The sequence below is a fragment of the Artibeus jamaicensis genome, unplaced genomic scaffold (genome assembly GCF_021234435.1).
Source record: "Artibeus jamaicensis isolate MK-2021 breed Jamaican fruit bat unplaced genomic scaffold, CSHL_Jam_final contig_1417, whole genome shotgun sequence".
NCBI lineage: Eukaryota > Metazoa > Chordata > Mammalia > Chiroptera > Phyllostomidae > Artibeus > Artibeus jamaicensis.
This window is the reverse complement of record NW_026521282.1, coordinates 322,256-338,153: the sequence shown is the minus strand read 5'-3', so window position 1 is coordinate 338,153 and position 15,898 is coordinate 322,256. Positions and strand designations below refer to the sequence as shown.

Below are 15,898 nucleotides of genomic sequence, written 5' to 3'. Positions count from 1 at the left end.
TGGGCCAACACCAAGGAAGTGGAGGACCCGTTGCTCAATCTTAGGATCAACGGGAGGAAGGACTGGGGAACCCAGCCTTTGTACTCGTGTTAACGTTGAGGCATTGACGCGGAAACAAGGGAGCGGGTGCAGGGGGGAGGGGAGGGGGTTGAAACGGAGGGCGGAAAACGGGGGACCCTAGGCCGGCCTCCGGTGGTCTGTAGGGCGCCCAGTAGTCACGTGCTGGGGCGGGGCGCCCGCGCCTTCCCCGGTGGTCGACGTCACAGCGCGCGCGGGCGTCTCCTAACTGCACGGACGCCGGACGCCGCGGTCGCCGGAGCTGCTGACTCTGCCTGGCTGTTGTCGCTGTTGCTGCCACCATGGCTCAGTACAAGGGTGCCGCGAGCGAGGCCGGTCGCGCCATGCACCTGATGAAGAAGCGAGAGAAACAACGCGAGCAGATGGAGCAGATGAAGCAGCGGATCGCCGAGGTGCGGGCTGGGCCGGGCCAACTCAGAGCATGCGCGCTGCCCACTGCCCCCATCCTCTTGTTCCCCGCGCAACCCTGGTAGGCTGGCGTAGAGCGTGGGCGGCGAGCCGATAGGGCCTTCGCTTCCAGATGTCCAGCAAGGGGCAGTAGCGAGCCGGCGACAGTCTGCTCATCTATAAAACGAGCCCAGAAGACTGAACCCAACTACCCTGTGACAAGCCTCCAACTGGAGGAAGCAACAATCAGTGGTTCCATTGGTCACGATAGGGAGCCCCTCGCAGGCACAGGGCATCCTGGCTGTGGCTCTTGAGCCCTGAGAATGAGGTCTCTGTCCTGAGCCAATGGATACCAGGAACGGCAGGCCCCGGCCAACCCACCCTTTGCTGAGGCTCTTTCCAGAGCCCTTTGTGCCCCAGCACAGGTAGTCAAGAGCATCAGGGATGCTAGTGGTTCACAGAAGTCTTCAGTGAGAAGTCAGGAAGGAAGGAGTGGGCTTTTGTGGGAGACTCTTCTTTTGGGAGAGTGTGGACTCAGGACACGAGGGGTGAGCAGGCTCCTACCTTAGGTACTACGGAAGATGAGTCCAAGGAAGTGGCCCCATACCGAGTCCTGCTGAGGCCTCAATTCATGCCCCTTAGTCCCAGTGCTGACTCTGACCAGCCAGAGGTACATTTCTCTACTGGCCATCTCCTCTGGAGGCCACTGGCCAGAGAGGGGACCGGCGCTGGATGGGGCTGAGCCAGAGTGAAGACACCTCAGAGGAAGCTGTTGGCAACATTTGGAGCTGAGAGGGAGCAACATTGTTCAGTGAAGGACCAGGTTCCTTGGCCATCTTCATTCTCCTGTCACCCTTTGGCTTGGGTCTCCAGAGCTTCAGCTTAAAAGCTGGGTATGGAGCCCTGGCTGGTGTGGCTCAGTGGACTGAGTGCCAGCCTGCAAAACAAAGTGTCACTGGTTCGATTCCCAGTCAGGGCACATGCCTGGGTTGCAGGCCAGTTCCCAGTAGGGGGCACAGGAGAGGCAACCACACCAATTGCTGTTTCTCTCCCTCCCTTTCTCTCTCTCTCTCTGAAAAAAAATAAATAAATAAAATATTTTTAAAAATAAAATAAAAGCTGGGTATGAAAAACTGCAAAGGCAGGTAGAGCCTGTGGCTCCAGCTACTGAGGGAGCCCTGGTCCTCAGCAGGAGGTGGGGAGGGGCCAGAGCAGCTCAGAGGTCACAGGGAAAGAACCCCATTTGGCGCTCTCAGCACTGAAAGAGCCCCCTGCAGCCCTGTGGAACCTTCCATCAACCAAGGAAGGAGGGAGTTTTTTTTTTTTTCTCCAAGGTCATTATAGGCCAGGAACAGATCTGGGACTGGAGCCCAGACTCAGGTCCCCACTTCCATTGTGGGGGGGTGAGTGGCCCTTATTGCTACTTTTTATCACTTACAGGAGAACATAATGAAATCCAACATTGACAAGAAGTTCTCTGCACACTACGATGCTGTGGAGGCGGAGCTCAAGTCCAGCACTGTGGGCAAGTAAAGCATGCATGTCCCCTTTTCCTGGACCCAGAGACCTATTGCTTTGCCGGCCCTGGGTGACTGGCCCTTACCCCCTTGTCTCCTGGCCTCACAGGGCTTGTGACCCTGAATGACATGAAGGCCAAGCAGGAAGCACTGGTGAAGGAACGTGAGAAGCAGCTAGCCAAAAAGGAACAGTCAAAGGAGCTGCAGCTGTGAGTCCTCTCCCCCCCAGACTCCCACCATTAGCCGCCCTCTGAGATACAGTTAATGCCTAGAGTTGGATCAGGCTGTTCCTGCGTCTTGAAGGGGGACCTTTGTGTCTTAATCAAACCCTGCCCATGACCTCAAAGTGACCCAGGGTAGTAGGACTCCTCAGGGTGTGTACAACGTGGGCCCCACACTGAGCACATAGGTGTCTCTGGGTCAGAGAAGGGGTCTTGGGGTGAGTATGCAGCGTATGACGGCCATCCATACCATGGCAGGAAGCTGGAGAAGCTGCGAGAGAAAGAACGCAAGAAGGAGGCTAAGAGGAAGATCTCCAGCCTGTCCTTCACCCTGGACGAAGAAGAGGAGGTGGGCGAGGAGGAGGAGGAGGAGGCCATGTATGAGGAAGAGTTGGAAAGGGAAGGTGAGGGCAGGCTTGGGACACAAGGGAGGGGCCCTGCCTGCAGTGCTCTGTGCTGGACTTCTGGCTCTAGAGCGAAGAAGCACACTCACCACCCAGCCTTGACTGCCTGCTACATTTGTGGGCCGGAACCTCCCATGTCAGGGCAGGAGAGAAAGGGCCAAGTGTGCACTGCGTGTGAAGCTGAGTTAGGGTGGGGCTCACTTTCAGTGGCATAGTGAGTCCGAGGCAGCCGTGTGGTCCCTGTACAGGGGCATAGGGTCTCCGGTGTGAGTGGTTGCCAGAGCAAGCTGCCGTAGTTACCGTGAAGGATGGACCGAGGCGTGGAGAGAGTGGTCTAGGTCAGGCTGGCCGGCAGAATTTTCTGTGATGTTGGAGATGTACGTGTTTATGCTGGCAAGTGGCCATTGAGCATATGGCTCATGTGACTGGGGCACCAAATTGTTAAATTCTGTTTAATTTCAGTATAAATTGACACAGCCACAGACATTTAGTGGCTACTAATTGGGCAGTGCAGTTCTCAGCTGAAGGAACAACAGGTTATAGGGACGACTTGGGAAGACTGGGGAGCGAGGACGAAGCCAGCATGGGGACCCCACATGCCCTGCACCCGCTCCAGGCCGGGCCAGGGATGGGGCAGGTGGACAAATGCAGGGCACTGTCTCTTTTATGGGAATCACACGGGTCAGCATGCAACCTGCCAGGGCCTGGGCCAGCCCAGGGCTCACGGAATGTGCCCCATGGGGGACAGTTGAATTGGGCCATCAGGATGAGGGGAATTTCAATAATATCCAGAGAGATGGGGGGGTGTGGGTAGAGTTGAGAAATGAGTGAGCCCAGAAGTGGAGCAGCAGGAGGGATACACTTGAGGACTCAGAAGGGTACAGCGACAGGCCTAGGCTGGTTTAGAAAGCGTGATGGCCAAGGAATGGTTCAAGGTGGCACCATTCAGTGTGGTGACAGCCTGGGTGTGACAGCTTTAAGGGGAGTGGCTGAGGCGGTCAGGAGGAAGCCTGTGTGCCACTTGGCATTTCTAATGTTCCGGGAACCACAGTAAAGCGTGGGAAAAGAAACGAGTGAAGTTACTTTCAGTACTCCTTAGTGACATAAAGTATTTAGTGGCATTTGGTATTTAAAACGTTACCATCAGCGCATCATCACAGAAGCTACACATCCGTGTGGCTGGGACCATTGTTTTGGACAGCGCAGGTCTGGGAGAAGGCTGTCAACCTCACTGTGCATCACAGAGTTTCGGTGGGGCTTCCCTCCCCACAGAGGTTTTGGTTTGGGGACCTGGTAATGGGGTGCCAGCGTGGGATTTTTTTTAGAAAACACTCTGGGTGATTTGAATGTGCAGCCAAGCCTTAGAAACCCTGCTTTGGAGCGGCAGGCCGGAGTGCAGGCTTGTCTTCTAGGTCTGTGTTTCTCAAAGAGTGGTTCAGGACCCCTGGGGGTCTCTGAGACCCTTTTGAGGGCTCTGCAAAATCGAAAGCATTCATAATCATGCAAAGACATTCTTGGCCTTTTGCACACTCTCATGGATGTGCAGTGGAGTTTTCCAGAGGCCACGTGACATGGCATTGTTACTCTGACAGGTAACAGTGCTTGCTTTTCTGTTCTAGAGTGTTCAGTGTTTCTCAGGCTCAATTTCTAATTTGGTGAGTATTGATGGCTACTGCCCCCATACGCAAGACCTCTCTGGGGTCCATGGTAACTTGTAAGAGTGGTGAAGGGTGCTGAGACCAGCAGGTTGAAGAATCACTGTTCTAGGTCCTGGCTGGTGTAGCTCAGTGGTTTAAGCACCGGCCTGCAAACTGAGAGAGGGTTGGTGGTTCGATTCCCAGTCAGGGCACATGCCTGAGTTGTGGACCAGGTCAGGTCCCCAGTGAGGGGTGCACGAGAGGCAACCACACATCAATGTTTCTTCCTCCCCCCTTTCTCCCTCCCTTTCACTCTGTCTAAAATAAATAAGTAAAATCTTTAAAAAAACACAAAACACTGTTCTAGTTCATCCATGTCCTAATGGGGGAAACTGAGTCACTGAGTCCAGAATGTTGGCAAAGCTGGCCTCTCCTTCCCTTCTCCCAATTGGCTCTGGTCTTAGTAGCCATGGGACTTTGGGCTTCAGTTTTCTTGAATGGGAAAAGGAATGCCATGCTCCTTTGTGGCTGTCGTGAGGATTAGATGAGACATTGGATATGTGACTGTGACGAGCACAGCTCCTAGTACAGAGGGGTCCTACCCAGCCAATGAGAAGGAGCCTTTGCTCCCTCAGACACTGGCATTGATGTCTTAAGTCCTCGGAGGGGAGGCAGAGGGACAATGTAGATATGGTTCACCTGGGGAAGGCAGGGAGTTAGGGAGGGAGAGAGGGAGGAAGGAAGGAGAGAAGGAGAAAGGAAAGGAAAGGGGAGTTTACAAATAAATGCTGGAGCCAGCCTGTTGGCGCAAGGCAGAGAGAGAGAACACAAAGATGGCGCAGGCCAGGCTCCCCAGCGTGTGTCCATCACATGCCTGCCCCACCAGCCAGTGCTCTCCAGCCAGCACACCGACTGCTCCAACACCAAGTCCTAATTGGGGCACCGCACCCAGGGCTGCTGCTGAGCTGGGCCTAGCAGCAGTTGACCCCCCCTCTTCTTATTTATCAGAGCCGGAGGTACTGGGGCAGTGCTGTATGTCATGCGCCTGGCATTGTTCAACCCAGATGTCTGTTGGGACAAAAAGAAGAACCCAGAACCCTGGAACAAGCTGGGTCCCAATGAGCAATATAAGTTCTACTCAGTGAATGTAGATTACAGCAAACTGAGGAAAGAAGGTCCAGAGTTCTAAGTGAAATGTGTCAGTACAAAGCTGCTTAGAACGAAGGTCTTCGAGAAGCCATCTGCACGATTTTGCACTTAACCAGGGAATATTTCTCCCAAATGCATGGAATCGTGTTCTGTTGGGGTTTACACTGATTAATAAATATTTGAAACTTAAAAAAAAATCCTCGAGGTACTCCAGATCACAGCTGATGGGAGAAGAATGTAGCGACTGTTCTGTCCGTCTGCTGGCAGTAGAGATCAAGGTCAAAGCCCCTCTGTAAGGATACCTTTTAAGTCTCCATAGACCTAAGGACTGTGACAAGGACAATGCAGGCCGCTGTGGCTGCCAGCAGAGGGCAGTGTGTCCCAGCCAGGATGGCCTAGGAAGCCTCCAAGGAGGTGGTGTTCGAGCTGAGACCTGAGCAATAAAGGTCCAGGATGCAGCTAATGCCTGTGTTTCCTTTAGCTCCAGAGATCCCCATGAAGAAGAGGAAATTGGGGAAGAACCCAGATGTGGACACAAGCTTTTTGCCTGACCGTGACCGCGAGGTAAAGGCAGTGTGACCCCAGCCCTGGCCTTGACCTTGGCAGAGGCTTGTACTCAGGGAGTAGGGCCCTGCGTGCCCTCTGAGCAGCCTTGGGTCTCCGGCCTGTATCCCTTTTCTTTCCCAGGAGGAGGAGAATCGGCTCCGGGAAGAGCTGCGGCAAGAATGGGAAGCCAAGCAGGAGAAGATCAAGGGTGAGTGCTCGCCAAGTGGGACCCACAAGGCCCAGCCTGGGGTGCTGGGACAGTGAGAGCCCGGGGCTGGGGACTGAGCCCCAGGGAGCTTGTGGAGCCTGGGGACATGTGGTTTCTGGAAGCTAACTGGTAATTCTGCTTTGTAGGTGAGGAGATTGAAATCACCTTCAGTTATTGGGATGGCTCTGGGCACCGGCGGACAGTCAAGGTGGGCAGTGTGGGGCTTGCACCCCACTACCTGTGCTCCTAAGATTCAGTGAGGAGGAGCTTCAAGCCTGAATTTGGAACCCACCAGGCTCCTTCATGTGGGTGGCCCCTGTGGATCCTGCGGGGAGCAGGGAAGGGAGCCCGGTCACCTGTGATGGTAGTGAGGGTTCTGGGGTCCCTGGCAGGGGCCTCTAGGCCCCTGCCTTCTTGAGAGCCTTTTTCCACAGCCTCATCTTTCCCTCCCAACCCTTTGGCCTCCTGGGTGCTGGCTCTGCGGCCCACTTGTGCAGATGAAAAAAGGCAACACTATGCAGCAGTTCCTGCAGAAGGCACTTGAGATCCTGCGCAAAGACTTCAGTGAGCTCAGGTAGGGTGTGTGCATATGCGTGTACATGCGCGTGAGCCAGTGTGAGCATGTACATGTGTGTGGAGCCTGTAGTCCCAGCCCTGGTACCAGAACCCCCACGTGGTAGCTGCTGCTTGAGGCACACCAGGGTGACTACTCCCTGAGTGGAAAGGGGGCATGCTGGTGCCATGTTCCTAAGAAGAGAGTCAGGATTCTTCCTCCGTTCCTCTCACCTTACACGGTCTAGAGGGGGGAGCCTTGGCCTTAGCTTTTAGCCTAGAGATGGAGTACAGTTGGGCGCTACTCACCCAACCTCACGGCCTGCCTCAAAGTAGTTGGGGTTGTCTCACAGTTCTGACACTGGTCTCCTTGGCGGGCTGCTTCCTCATTCATTCACACCCTCCTGCCTTTCTCCCTCAGGTCGGCAGGGGTGGAGCAGCTCATGTACATCAAGGAGGATTTAATCATACCCCATGTGAGTCCCCTCTCTTCCCGCAGCCCTCGGCAGAGTGGCAGTGGGAAGGGCAGTGAGCTTGGGCATGCTGGGGGCTTTGTGGGACAGCCTCTGCTCTGCTCTGGGGCCTTGCCTGGGCTGGAGGTGCAGTGTGTGGAGCTGTGCCTGCCTCCAGCCTGCGGGTGGTCAGGAAGGTGGGATAGGCCGGGATGGGTCATCAGCCATGGCTTTCCTGCCCTCTGCCCCTAGCACCACAGCTTCTATGATTTCATCGTCACCAAGGCGCGTGGGAAGAGTGGTGAGTGTGCCTGGCCCGGCCCCTTCCCCTCCTCAGCAGCTTGCCCCCAACATATCAGGGCAGCAGCCCGAGGGTGAGCTGGTTGCCTCTCCCCTGCAGGGCCGCTCTTCAATTTCGACGTTCATGATGACGTGCGGCTGCTCAGCGACGCCACTGTGGAGAAGGATGAGGTGCAGTGGTGCTGGGATGCTGGGCCAGGGGAGGAAAGAGCAGTGGAGGGAAGGTGAAGTGGAGAAGGCAGGCCCCCGGGTGGCCCTGAGCCACAAGGCCCGGCTTTTCCCCCTTCCTCAGTCACATGCGGGCAAGGTGGTGCTAAGGAGCTGGTACGAGAAAAACAAGCACATCTTCCCCGCCAGCCGCTGGGAACCATACGACCCTGAGAAGAAGTGGGACAAGTACACGGTAAGGAGGCCCCTCTGAGGTGGCCCTGGGACTGGGCTAGTCAGCTGGAGCTGGGGTGTGGGAGCCGGCCTGGCGGGCGGTGGTCTGCATTGTTTTCCTGGAGGACCACATGTGATGGGCAGACCCACCCCCCACTCAGCTTGGCTTTGCTTCTCTGTCCCTTTGTCCTCACACCAGATCCGGTGAATGCACAGGTGGAGCAGGCACGCTGCCCCGGTTCCCTCCAGTCTCCCCACTGCCTGGGTCTCTAGGACTCCAGATGCCCGGCTCCTCCCTCCTGTGACATCAGTGATCGTCCCCTGCCCCCGATGCTGTCATTTATTTCTTTGTTTCTTTTACAATAAAGAAATATACATGGCCTTGACCAGTGTGGCTCAGTGGGTTGGGCATCATCCCACAAAGTGAAAGGTCACCAGTTTGATTCCTGGTCAGGGCGCATGCCTGGGTTGTAGGTTTGCCCCCAACCGCCCCCCCCCACCCCATCAGGGTGCATATGAGAGGCAACCAATCCATGTTTCTCCTGCACATAGATGTTTGTCTCCCTGTCTTTCTCCCTCCTTTCCTCTCTCTCTAAAAATAAATAAATTAAATCTTTAAAAAAAAGAAATGCACATGTCAGAGTCAGAGCACCTGTACTGTGTTCTATTTTTAAAAAGACACGTTTGTAGATAAACTTCACAGAACCAAGTTCACATTTGGGCAATTTGCAAGTGCACACTCAGGGGTGCCTGGTGCATTGCCAATGTGTAGCCATCTCCTCTTTCTAGTTCCAGAATACTTCTAGCACCCCAACCAGGGACCTCAGACTGTTAGCAGTCTCTCCCCTAGCCCCTGGCACCCCCAGTCTCCTTCCTGTCTGTATGGATTGGCCTATTCTGGAAGTTTCACATAAATGGAATAGTACAGTATTTGTGGTCTCTGTGTCGGGTGAGAAAGTTTATGTTTGGTGGGGGCGGGAGGGTGAAAGGATGGGCAGGGATGTGAGTCTGTGGAGGGAGAAAGGGGGCATTTGCAACCCACAAGGGCCCCGGCGTGTCCAGCTGTGCCCGTAGCCAGCCCGCCCTCCCCAGGGCACCTACGTGGCATTGTGGTTTTTTACTGTGAGTGGGAGGGGTGTTTACTGCAAGCCTCCCTCCCAGGCTCTTGGGCTCCTCTTGTGTCTCCAAGCTGCTTATTCCATAGAGGACAGGGCTGTCCTGTGGCTCCTAGCCACCCATCATCGCTACCACAGCTATGCAAACCCACCCTTGCCATCCTTGCTCTGGGCCCTTCCCAGCATGTCTCCTTAGTCCTGACATGGGAACGCTTCTGTGAATGCCCTGTGCAGACTGCCCTGGGGCTGGTTGCTTTCATGGCCCCAAGGGGGGAATCTGATTTACGGGTGGGTGCTCCCCAGTTCCCCTTGGGTAAACTGAGGGAGACAGACCTGGCTCCAGGAGGCTGAGGAAGGCAAGCTGACCACAACTCGCTCCTGCCCTTCTTCCCCTTGCCTGAGGCCAATTGGAGGGGATGGGAGGGACAGCTCCTGTCTGGTAAGGAGCTTCCCAGCTCTGACTGTGGCCCCACCTCATAGGCAACTGTGTGGGCTTTGCTGGGCACAGAGGCTCTTATGCCCTTTTCCTCCTGTAGGTGGGCCCCTGTGTCCTGTTCAGCCACAGCCTGGGGAGGCCTGGCTGGTAGCTCGGAGCTCTCAGGCCCCTAGGCCCTGAGTCTGGGATGTGGCCATCTGGGGTCACTGGGAGGAGGGAGGAGGGCCAGTGCACCTCGGGCACAGCAGGGAAGGGGTGGCCAGGCCTGACCCTAGGTCGTGAACAAGTCTGGGGAGCCTCAATAGGACCTTTTGTTCAGTTCCAGGAACCCTGGAGAGGGGATTGTTTGGCCTTCTGCACCACCCCCCTCCTGCATTCTTTGAGAGGCTCCACAGGGCATGAACCCCTCCCAGCTAGTTCTCTCAGTGGCAGATGGTTTCTGAGGGAGCCTCCTTCAGCCTCGTACCTTCTGGAAAACAAGCTCCTTGAGGTTCAATTTTGGGTAGTGGCAGGGAAGGACTTCATTTCTGGAAGCCCCCTTAAGTCCCAAGGCAGGAAGAAGCCCTTTGGGATCAGGATCAAGGAGCAGGGGGTCTGTCACTGTCAGGAAAGGAGACTTCCTTATGGCCAGTGAAGAGAAAGGCTGCACCATGGTGGCGGGGAGCCCAAGTGAGGGGCCCCTGTCTTAAGTAAGGCCTGTGGCGGCAGTCTGGAAGACCAAGCTGAAAAGACTTGGTGGAGCAAGCTTCTTGCAGCTGACCCCTGAGTTTTTGCTCAGACGGGGGACTGTCTAGCTCTAGGGCTCTCTCCTGGGACCAAGTGAACGTGGATCTCAGAGGCGAGGTTGGGTGGCTGCAGAGAAGTTGGAGAGCTGCTGTCTGATGCTCTGGAACTACGTGAGGTGACTGAAGTTGGTAAGCGGTTGACAATATTTCTGGGGACCAGCATGCCAGAGCTGGAGGTGGGCTAGATCCCAAAGACACAATGGAGAGAGGAAGGCCAGCCCTACCTTCCTTGCCCAGCCTTCACTCACTGCGTGTGTAGGTGTGTGAATGGATGTGGATATACACAAATAGGGGAACAAGAAATGAACAAGCAAGATGGAGAGACCTTGCTGGCATGGTGACATTGAAGCTGACGAGAGTGGCAAGTCAGTCATTCCAAAACTAGGCAGGAAGTGACCCACGTGCAAAGACACAGTGCGGTGGGGGGCTGGAATGGAGGGAAGAAAGGAGGAGAAGGAGAGGCTGGGAGGGAAGGTCACAGAGGTAGTTGAGTGAGAAGAGGGGATGCTGATCTTTTCTTGTTTACCTCGAACTGTTCTGCAGAGACTAGAAATTCACCTGGTTCACACATGAGCATGAAAGGGTGGACCTGGGGATGCTTCGCCTCCACCCAGCCCTCCTGGCCCAGTTCCCACAATGCCCCCCAGCACAGAAGCACTTGCATCTGTCAATATATCCAAATACCCTGTGTGTCTTTCCGTGTCTTTGTGTTCAGAGCCTCCTCATTTGAAAAAAAAAAAGCAGTGTAATTAATTTTCCAGATATTTGCAAATTCTTTTCCCTAGGGCCTGACAGACCTTGCAGCCCCACCAGCGGGGGAGAGAGTCCTGGCTGCCCCGAGCTCCACCCAGAGCGCTCTCACTTCCCAACAGGGCACTTACGCAATACGAGATGGGACACGTGGTCTCTCAGTGTGGGCTTTATTTTTTCATTCTTTTTCAACTGAGGCAAAATTCACATAAAAATAGTCATTAACCATTTAAAAATGAACATTTTGGTGGCATTTCATACATTCACAATGTTGTGCAACCATCACATCCATCTGATTCCAGCCCATTTCATTACTTCAAAAGGAAACCCTGTACCCATTAAACTGTCTCTCCTCATTCCCCCTCCCCCAGCTCCTGGCAACCACCAATCTACTTTCTGCCTGTGTGGATTTGTCTGTTCTGGAAGTTTCACATAAATGGAATCATACAATTAAAGATCTACGTAGATGGGAATACATTCCATGTTCATGGATTGGAAGACTCAGTACTGTATTAAGTTTCAATTGCCTGTAAGAAATTAGTAAAAACTCAGTATCTTAAAACAACACTCATTTATTACCTGACAGTTTCTGCAGGTCAGAAGTCTGTGTGTAATGGAACTGGATCCTCTGCTCAGGGTCTGACAAGGCTGCAGTCAAGGCTGACTGGCTGCCTTCTCATCTGAGGTTCAGGGTCCTCTCCCAAGTTCATGTGGTTGGGGGCAGAACTTGGTTCCTTGTGACCGTAGGACTGAGGTCCCTATCCTGTCATTGGCTATTGGCCAGAGAATAGTTTCAGCTCCTAAAGGCCGCCTAAGGTTCCCTGCCAGCTGGTCCCCTCCATAGCCCCTCGTGCTTTGAATCTCACCCTTCAGGAAGGTCCCAGTCTTGGTTAAGGACTCACCTGCTTAGGTTAGGCCCACCCAGGTAATCTCCCCTTTGATGAACTCAAAGTCAGCTGATTAGTAGCCTAACTGTGGAAGTGATGTCCCACCTTGTGCAGAGGTTCTGTTCAGCCTCAAGGGGAGGGGGTTGTATGGGTTTGTATGCTAGGAGGCAGAAACCTTGTGGTCATTGTAGAATTCTGCCCCCAGATGACAACCCTTCCCAAAGTGATCTTTGAATTCTATGCAATCCCTACCCAGAATCCCAGCATGCTTTTCTGTAGAAATTGACAAGTGGACCCTTAGAGTATATAGAAATGCAAAGGACCTAAAATATCCAAAACAATTTTGAAAAACAGCAGACTTGGAGGGATCACATTACCCGATTTGAAAACTTACTGTGAAGCCACAGTAATCAGAGCAGTGTGGCACAGGTGCAAGGATAGGCATAGAGGTAGATGGCACAGAATTAGGAGTCCAGAAATAAATCCTTACGTTTATGGTGGGGTTTTTTACATTTATTTTAAATCCTCATGTGAGGATATGTTTATTGATTTTAGAGAGGGAGAGAAGCATCAATTGGTTGCCTCTAGTACATGCTTAGAAAGGATGGAACCCACCAGCTAGGATTGTGACCTGACAGGGATCAAACCTGAATTGAAACCTTTTGGTACATGGAACGATGCTCCAACCAAGCCACCCGGCCAGGGCTGTGATGTTTAAGAAACGGTGCTGGCAACCTGACTGGTGTGGCTCAGTTGGTTGGGCATTGTCCCTCAAAACAAAAGGCTGCTGGTTTGATTTCCAGTCAGGGCACACGCCTGGGTTGTAAGGGGGCTCTGTGCCCCATTGGGTGTGGAAGAGGCAAGCAATGGGTGTTTCTCTTACATGTCAATGTTTCCCTTCCTCTCTTTTTCCCTCGCTTCCCCTTTCTCTGAGAGTAAATAAATAAAGTCTTCAAAAAAATAAAAATAAATAAAAGAGAGCCCTGGCTGGTGTGGCTCAGTGGATTGAATGCTGACCTGCAAACCAAAGGGTCACTGGTTTGATTCCCAGTCAGGGCACATGTCTGGGTTGTGGGCCAGGTCCCTGGTGGGGGCATGTGAGAAGCAACCACACATTGAGGTTTCTCCCCCTTTCTTTCTCTTTCCCTTCCCCTTGCTCTAAAAATAAATAAAGAAAACATTTTAATAAATAAAGAAATAAAACAGAAAGGCTGGTGTGTCTCTCCACACCATGCCCCTCTCCCTTCTTGGGGAGTGAATAAAAACTTTATTCTCTTCACTTTCTTTTCTTTGTGAATTCCTTTACAGCCCGCATCACCAATCACATTCCGGTGGCCTGTATGAGGTGGGCAGAGTAAGCTCGACTTGGGCTGACGCCCTAACCCTGTCTCGGTGAGGCTTGGGGAGGGGATTCTAATCCTTCTCCATCTCTCCGGGCTCTGTGGATGGCCTCCTCCTCACTCACCTTCATGGCCATCAATTGATTTTCTAGAAATTTCAACCTGCTCCAGGGAGGAACTTGCAAAGACTCAGAACTGAAGCTCTCAGGAGAAGCAGGTGTCCTGTCGGTGACACTGGACAAGCCAAGAGTGATGGTTCTCTGTGGGGATATCAAGCAGTGGTATTCTGGGTGTTTGTAACCCACGCATTGGGAATTTATTAATTGTTTCCAATGCTCAATGCACACTTCCAATAAGTCCTGTATAGCATTTTAAAACCTTGAATACTGGCCCTGGCTGGTGTAGCTCAGTGGATTGAGCACAGGCCTGTGAACCAGAGTATCGTGGTTCGATTCCCAGTCAGGGCACATGCCTGGGTTGCAGGCCAGTTCCCAGCAGGGGACACATAAGAGGCAACCATACATTGATATTTCTCTCCCTCTCCTTCCCTTCCCCTCTGAAGATAAATAAATTTTAAAAATCTAAAAAAAAAAACAAACCTTGAATACTGTTAGGTCTTTATATATATTAACATTATGTGTTAAATCTAAAAATATGAGCTTTATATTGTTATATCATCTCAGTAATTATTACTTATCAACAAGTTGTTATCTTGAAATACTTTTTTACAAAGAAGCAAAGTTATTTATTCATTGCATTTTAATCGAATCTACAACCATGTCACTTTAAATTTGGTAATTTATAAACAGTCACTGTTTTACTCTAATGCATTTGCAAGTGTATCTTTGGATAGGCTCATAAAAAAGATGCTGACTTACTCTAAATTACAGGTGTCTAAGTAGGTCATGGAAATACTGGCAAAGAATCAAGACAAACAAAATTGGTTATATGGGACTAAGGGAACTAAAGATAATTGTTATTCTTATGACTTTGTTCAATATATTGCTAGTTTTAAATCTTTTTGTTTTCCATATATAAGGAAACTTTTTTCCCCTAGAACAATTTGTAAATTATACCCCCATAAGCAATATTTAAACATTTCTATTTTTCTCCCTGTCTAATCCGTCCAGAATTTGGCAACTCTTAATGAGTGAGTATTATTTTCATGGTAAGATGCTTATTTGCATAAAGCCAGTAAGAACATGTTCTCTTTATAAGAGCACCAGTTTCCAAATGTGGTTTTATTAACAGATCTTTGTCTGGAATGTCATGATTGAAAGAGTCATGCCTGGACTCTGGGTGACCCTAAGAAGCCTTAAGGAATTAAGAGTGACTCTCAAAGCCGTCAAAAGCCCCTTGGAGAAATGGCCTGGTACCTCACTTTTTTACGTGGTTCATGGCAGCCTTTACAGGTAAGGAACGAAGGTTGCTTCCCTGACAAATGACAAGAAAGGAACCTCAAGACATTTTGGGGACCTCAAGAACTTTAGGAATCCACTCAAACTAATAGATACTTTGGGAAAAGCCATATGACAACTGTGTGGCTTGGCTTCTGTGCCCTGAAGGGCTGACTAAAGCTCTGTCTGAAGATTCCTTGTAAAATTCTAGCAAAGCAGATTTGAAAGCGCATATATGGTCAATTACTATTCCTGTTGTGTTCATGCAAATAATTAGGCCAAATTGAAACTAGACTTAATACGGTCTCTTTGATAAAATGAGGGTAATTTTAGGGAGAGAAGTTGTGTTTTGTTGGAAATCACAATGTCCAGTTGTCACCCACAAATGAATTGAATCCTAGTTTTCTTCCAAGCTAATGTTTCATTTTTTCTTTCATCCTTTGAGTTGGAATTATTGAGAACTACTGATGCAGTGTCAGCCATACAAATTCACCTACTATTCTGACTCTCCCTTTTGGGGATTTTAAGTTCGATATCTGCTCTTGGTTTTCCTGGCTAATTCCCTTCCTAGGACCTATAGCAGCCTTTTCCTTTACTTTTGTTTTTAGGCTTCCTAAATATCTCCTATCCTCAAATGTCTCCTATCCCCACGTCTCCTCAAATATCTCATATCCTTTATACAACAGAGTGTCCAGGCTCTGGAAGACCCCTCCACAAATGGCCTCCAGCCACAGTTTTCGCTTTTCACACTGTCCAATCCCACCTCTTCTCCTTAAGGACCCAGACCCAGACCCACAGGCAGGGACAGCTCCGCATCCCTAGCCCATCTGAAGTAGTTACAGAAGAAGAGACCTTTGTATTTACTCCCCAGAACCAGAACCGGGCCAGGTCATTAGGAACAAATCCATTTTAAAACCAGAGTGGGGAACGAATGGACAAAGCCAGCGCCATTTCCTTCCATGGTACCACTTGCTGAGCAGGCCTATGACCTTGTTAAACATGACAGCCATTTTACTCTTCTGACTTTATGTCCCCAAGACTGGAAAGGACTGGAAGCAAGAACAGAATGAATCGCTTCCTACAGCCACAGGCAGAACACAACATTGGAACAAACTGCAGCCTCTGTTACAAAGCCCCAACAGCCCAGGGCCACACAACAGCAGCCCCCTCACCTTTTCAATCCAATTATAATCCAATAAAAGCTCAAAGCCCCCACCCCTCAATGCCGATATATCTCTCCACACCATGCCCTCTCCTTTCTTGGAGAGTGAATAAAAACTTTATTCTTTAATAAATGAATGAATGAATGAATGAATGAATGAATGAAATGGTGCTGGCCCTGGCCAGGTAGCTAAG

The 15,898-nt window shown here is 51.4% G+C and overlaps 1 protein-coding gene across 1 annotated transcript; it reads left to right on the top strand.

Moving 5' to 3' along the window:
* Positions 1 to 265: 265 nt before the first annotated feature.
* On the top strand, positions 266 to 8,218 carry FAM50A (family with sequence similarity 50 member A). The gene is made up of 13 exons (XM_037151354.2): positions 266 to 470; positions 1,906 to 1,990; positions 2,092 to 2,191; positions 2,462 to 2,607; positions 5,875 to 5,957; positions 6,081 to 6,147; positions 6,294 to 6,355; positions 6,645 to 6,721; positions 7,121 to 7,175; positions 7,404 to 7,452; positions 7,552 to 7,622; positions 7,744 to 7,854; positions 8,032 to 8,218. The coding sequence occupies exons 1-13, from the start codon at positions 360 to 362 to the stop codon at positions 8,038 to 8,040; spliced, it is 1,026 nt and encodes a 341-aa protein (XP_037007249.1). The 5' UTR covers positions 266 to 359; the 3' UTR covers positions 8,041 to 8,218.
* Positions 8,219 to 15,898: the final 7,680 nt, after the last annotated feature.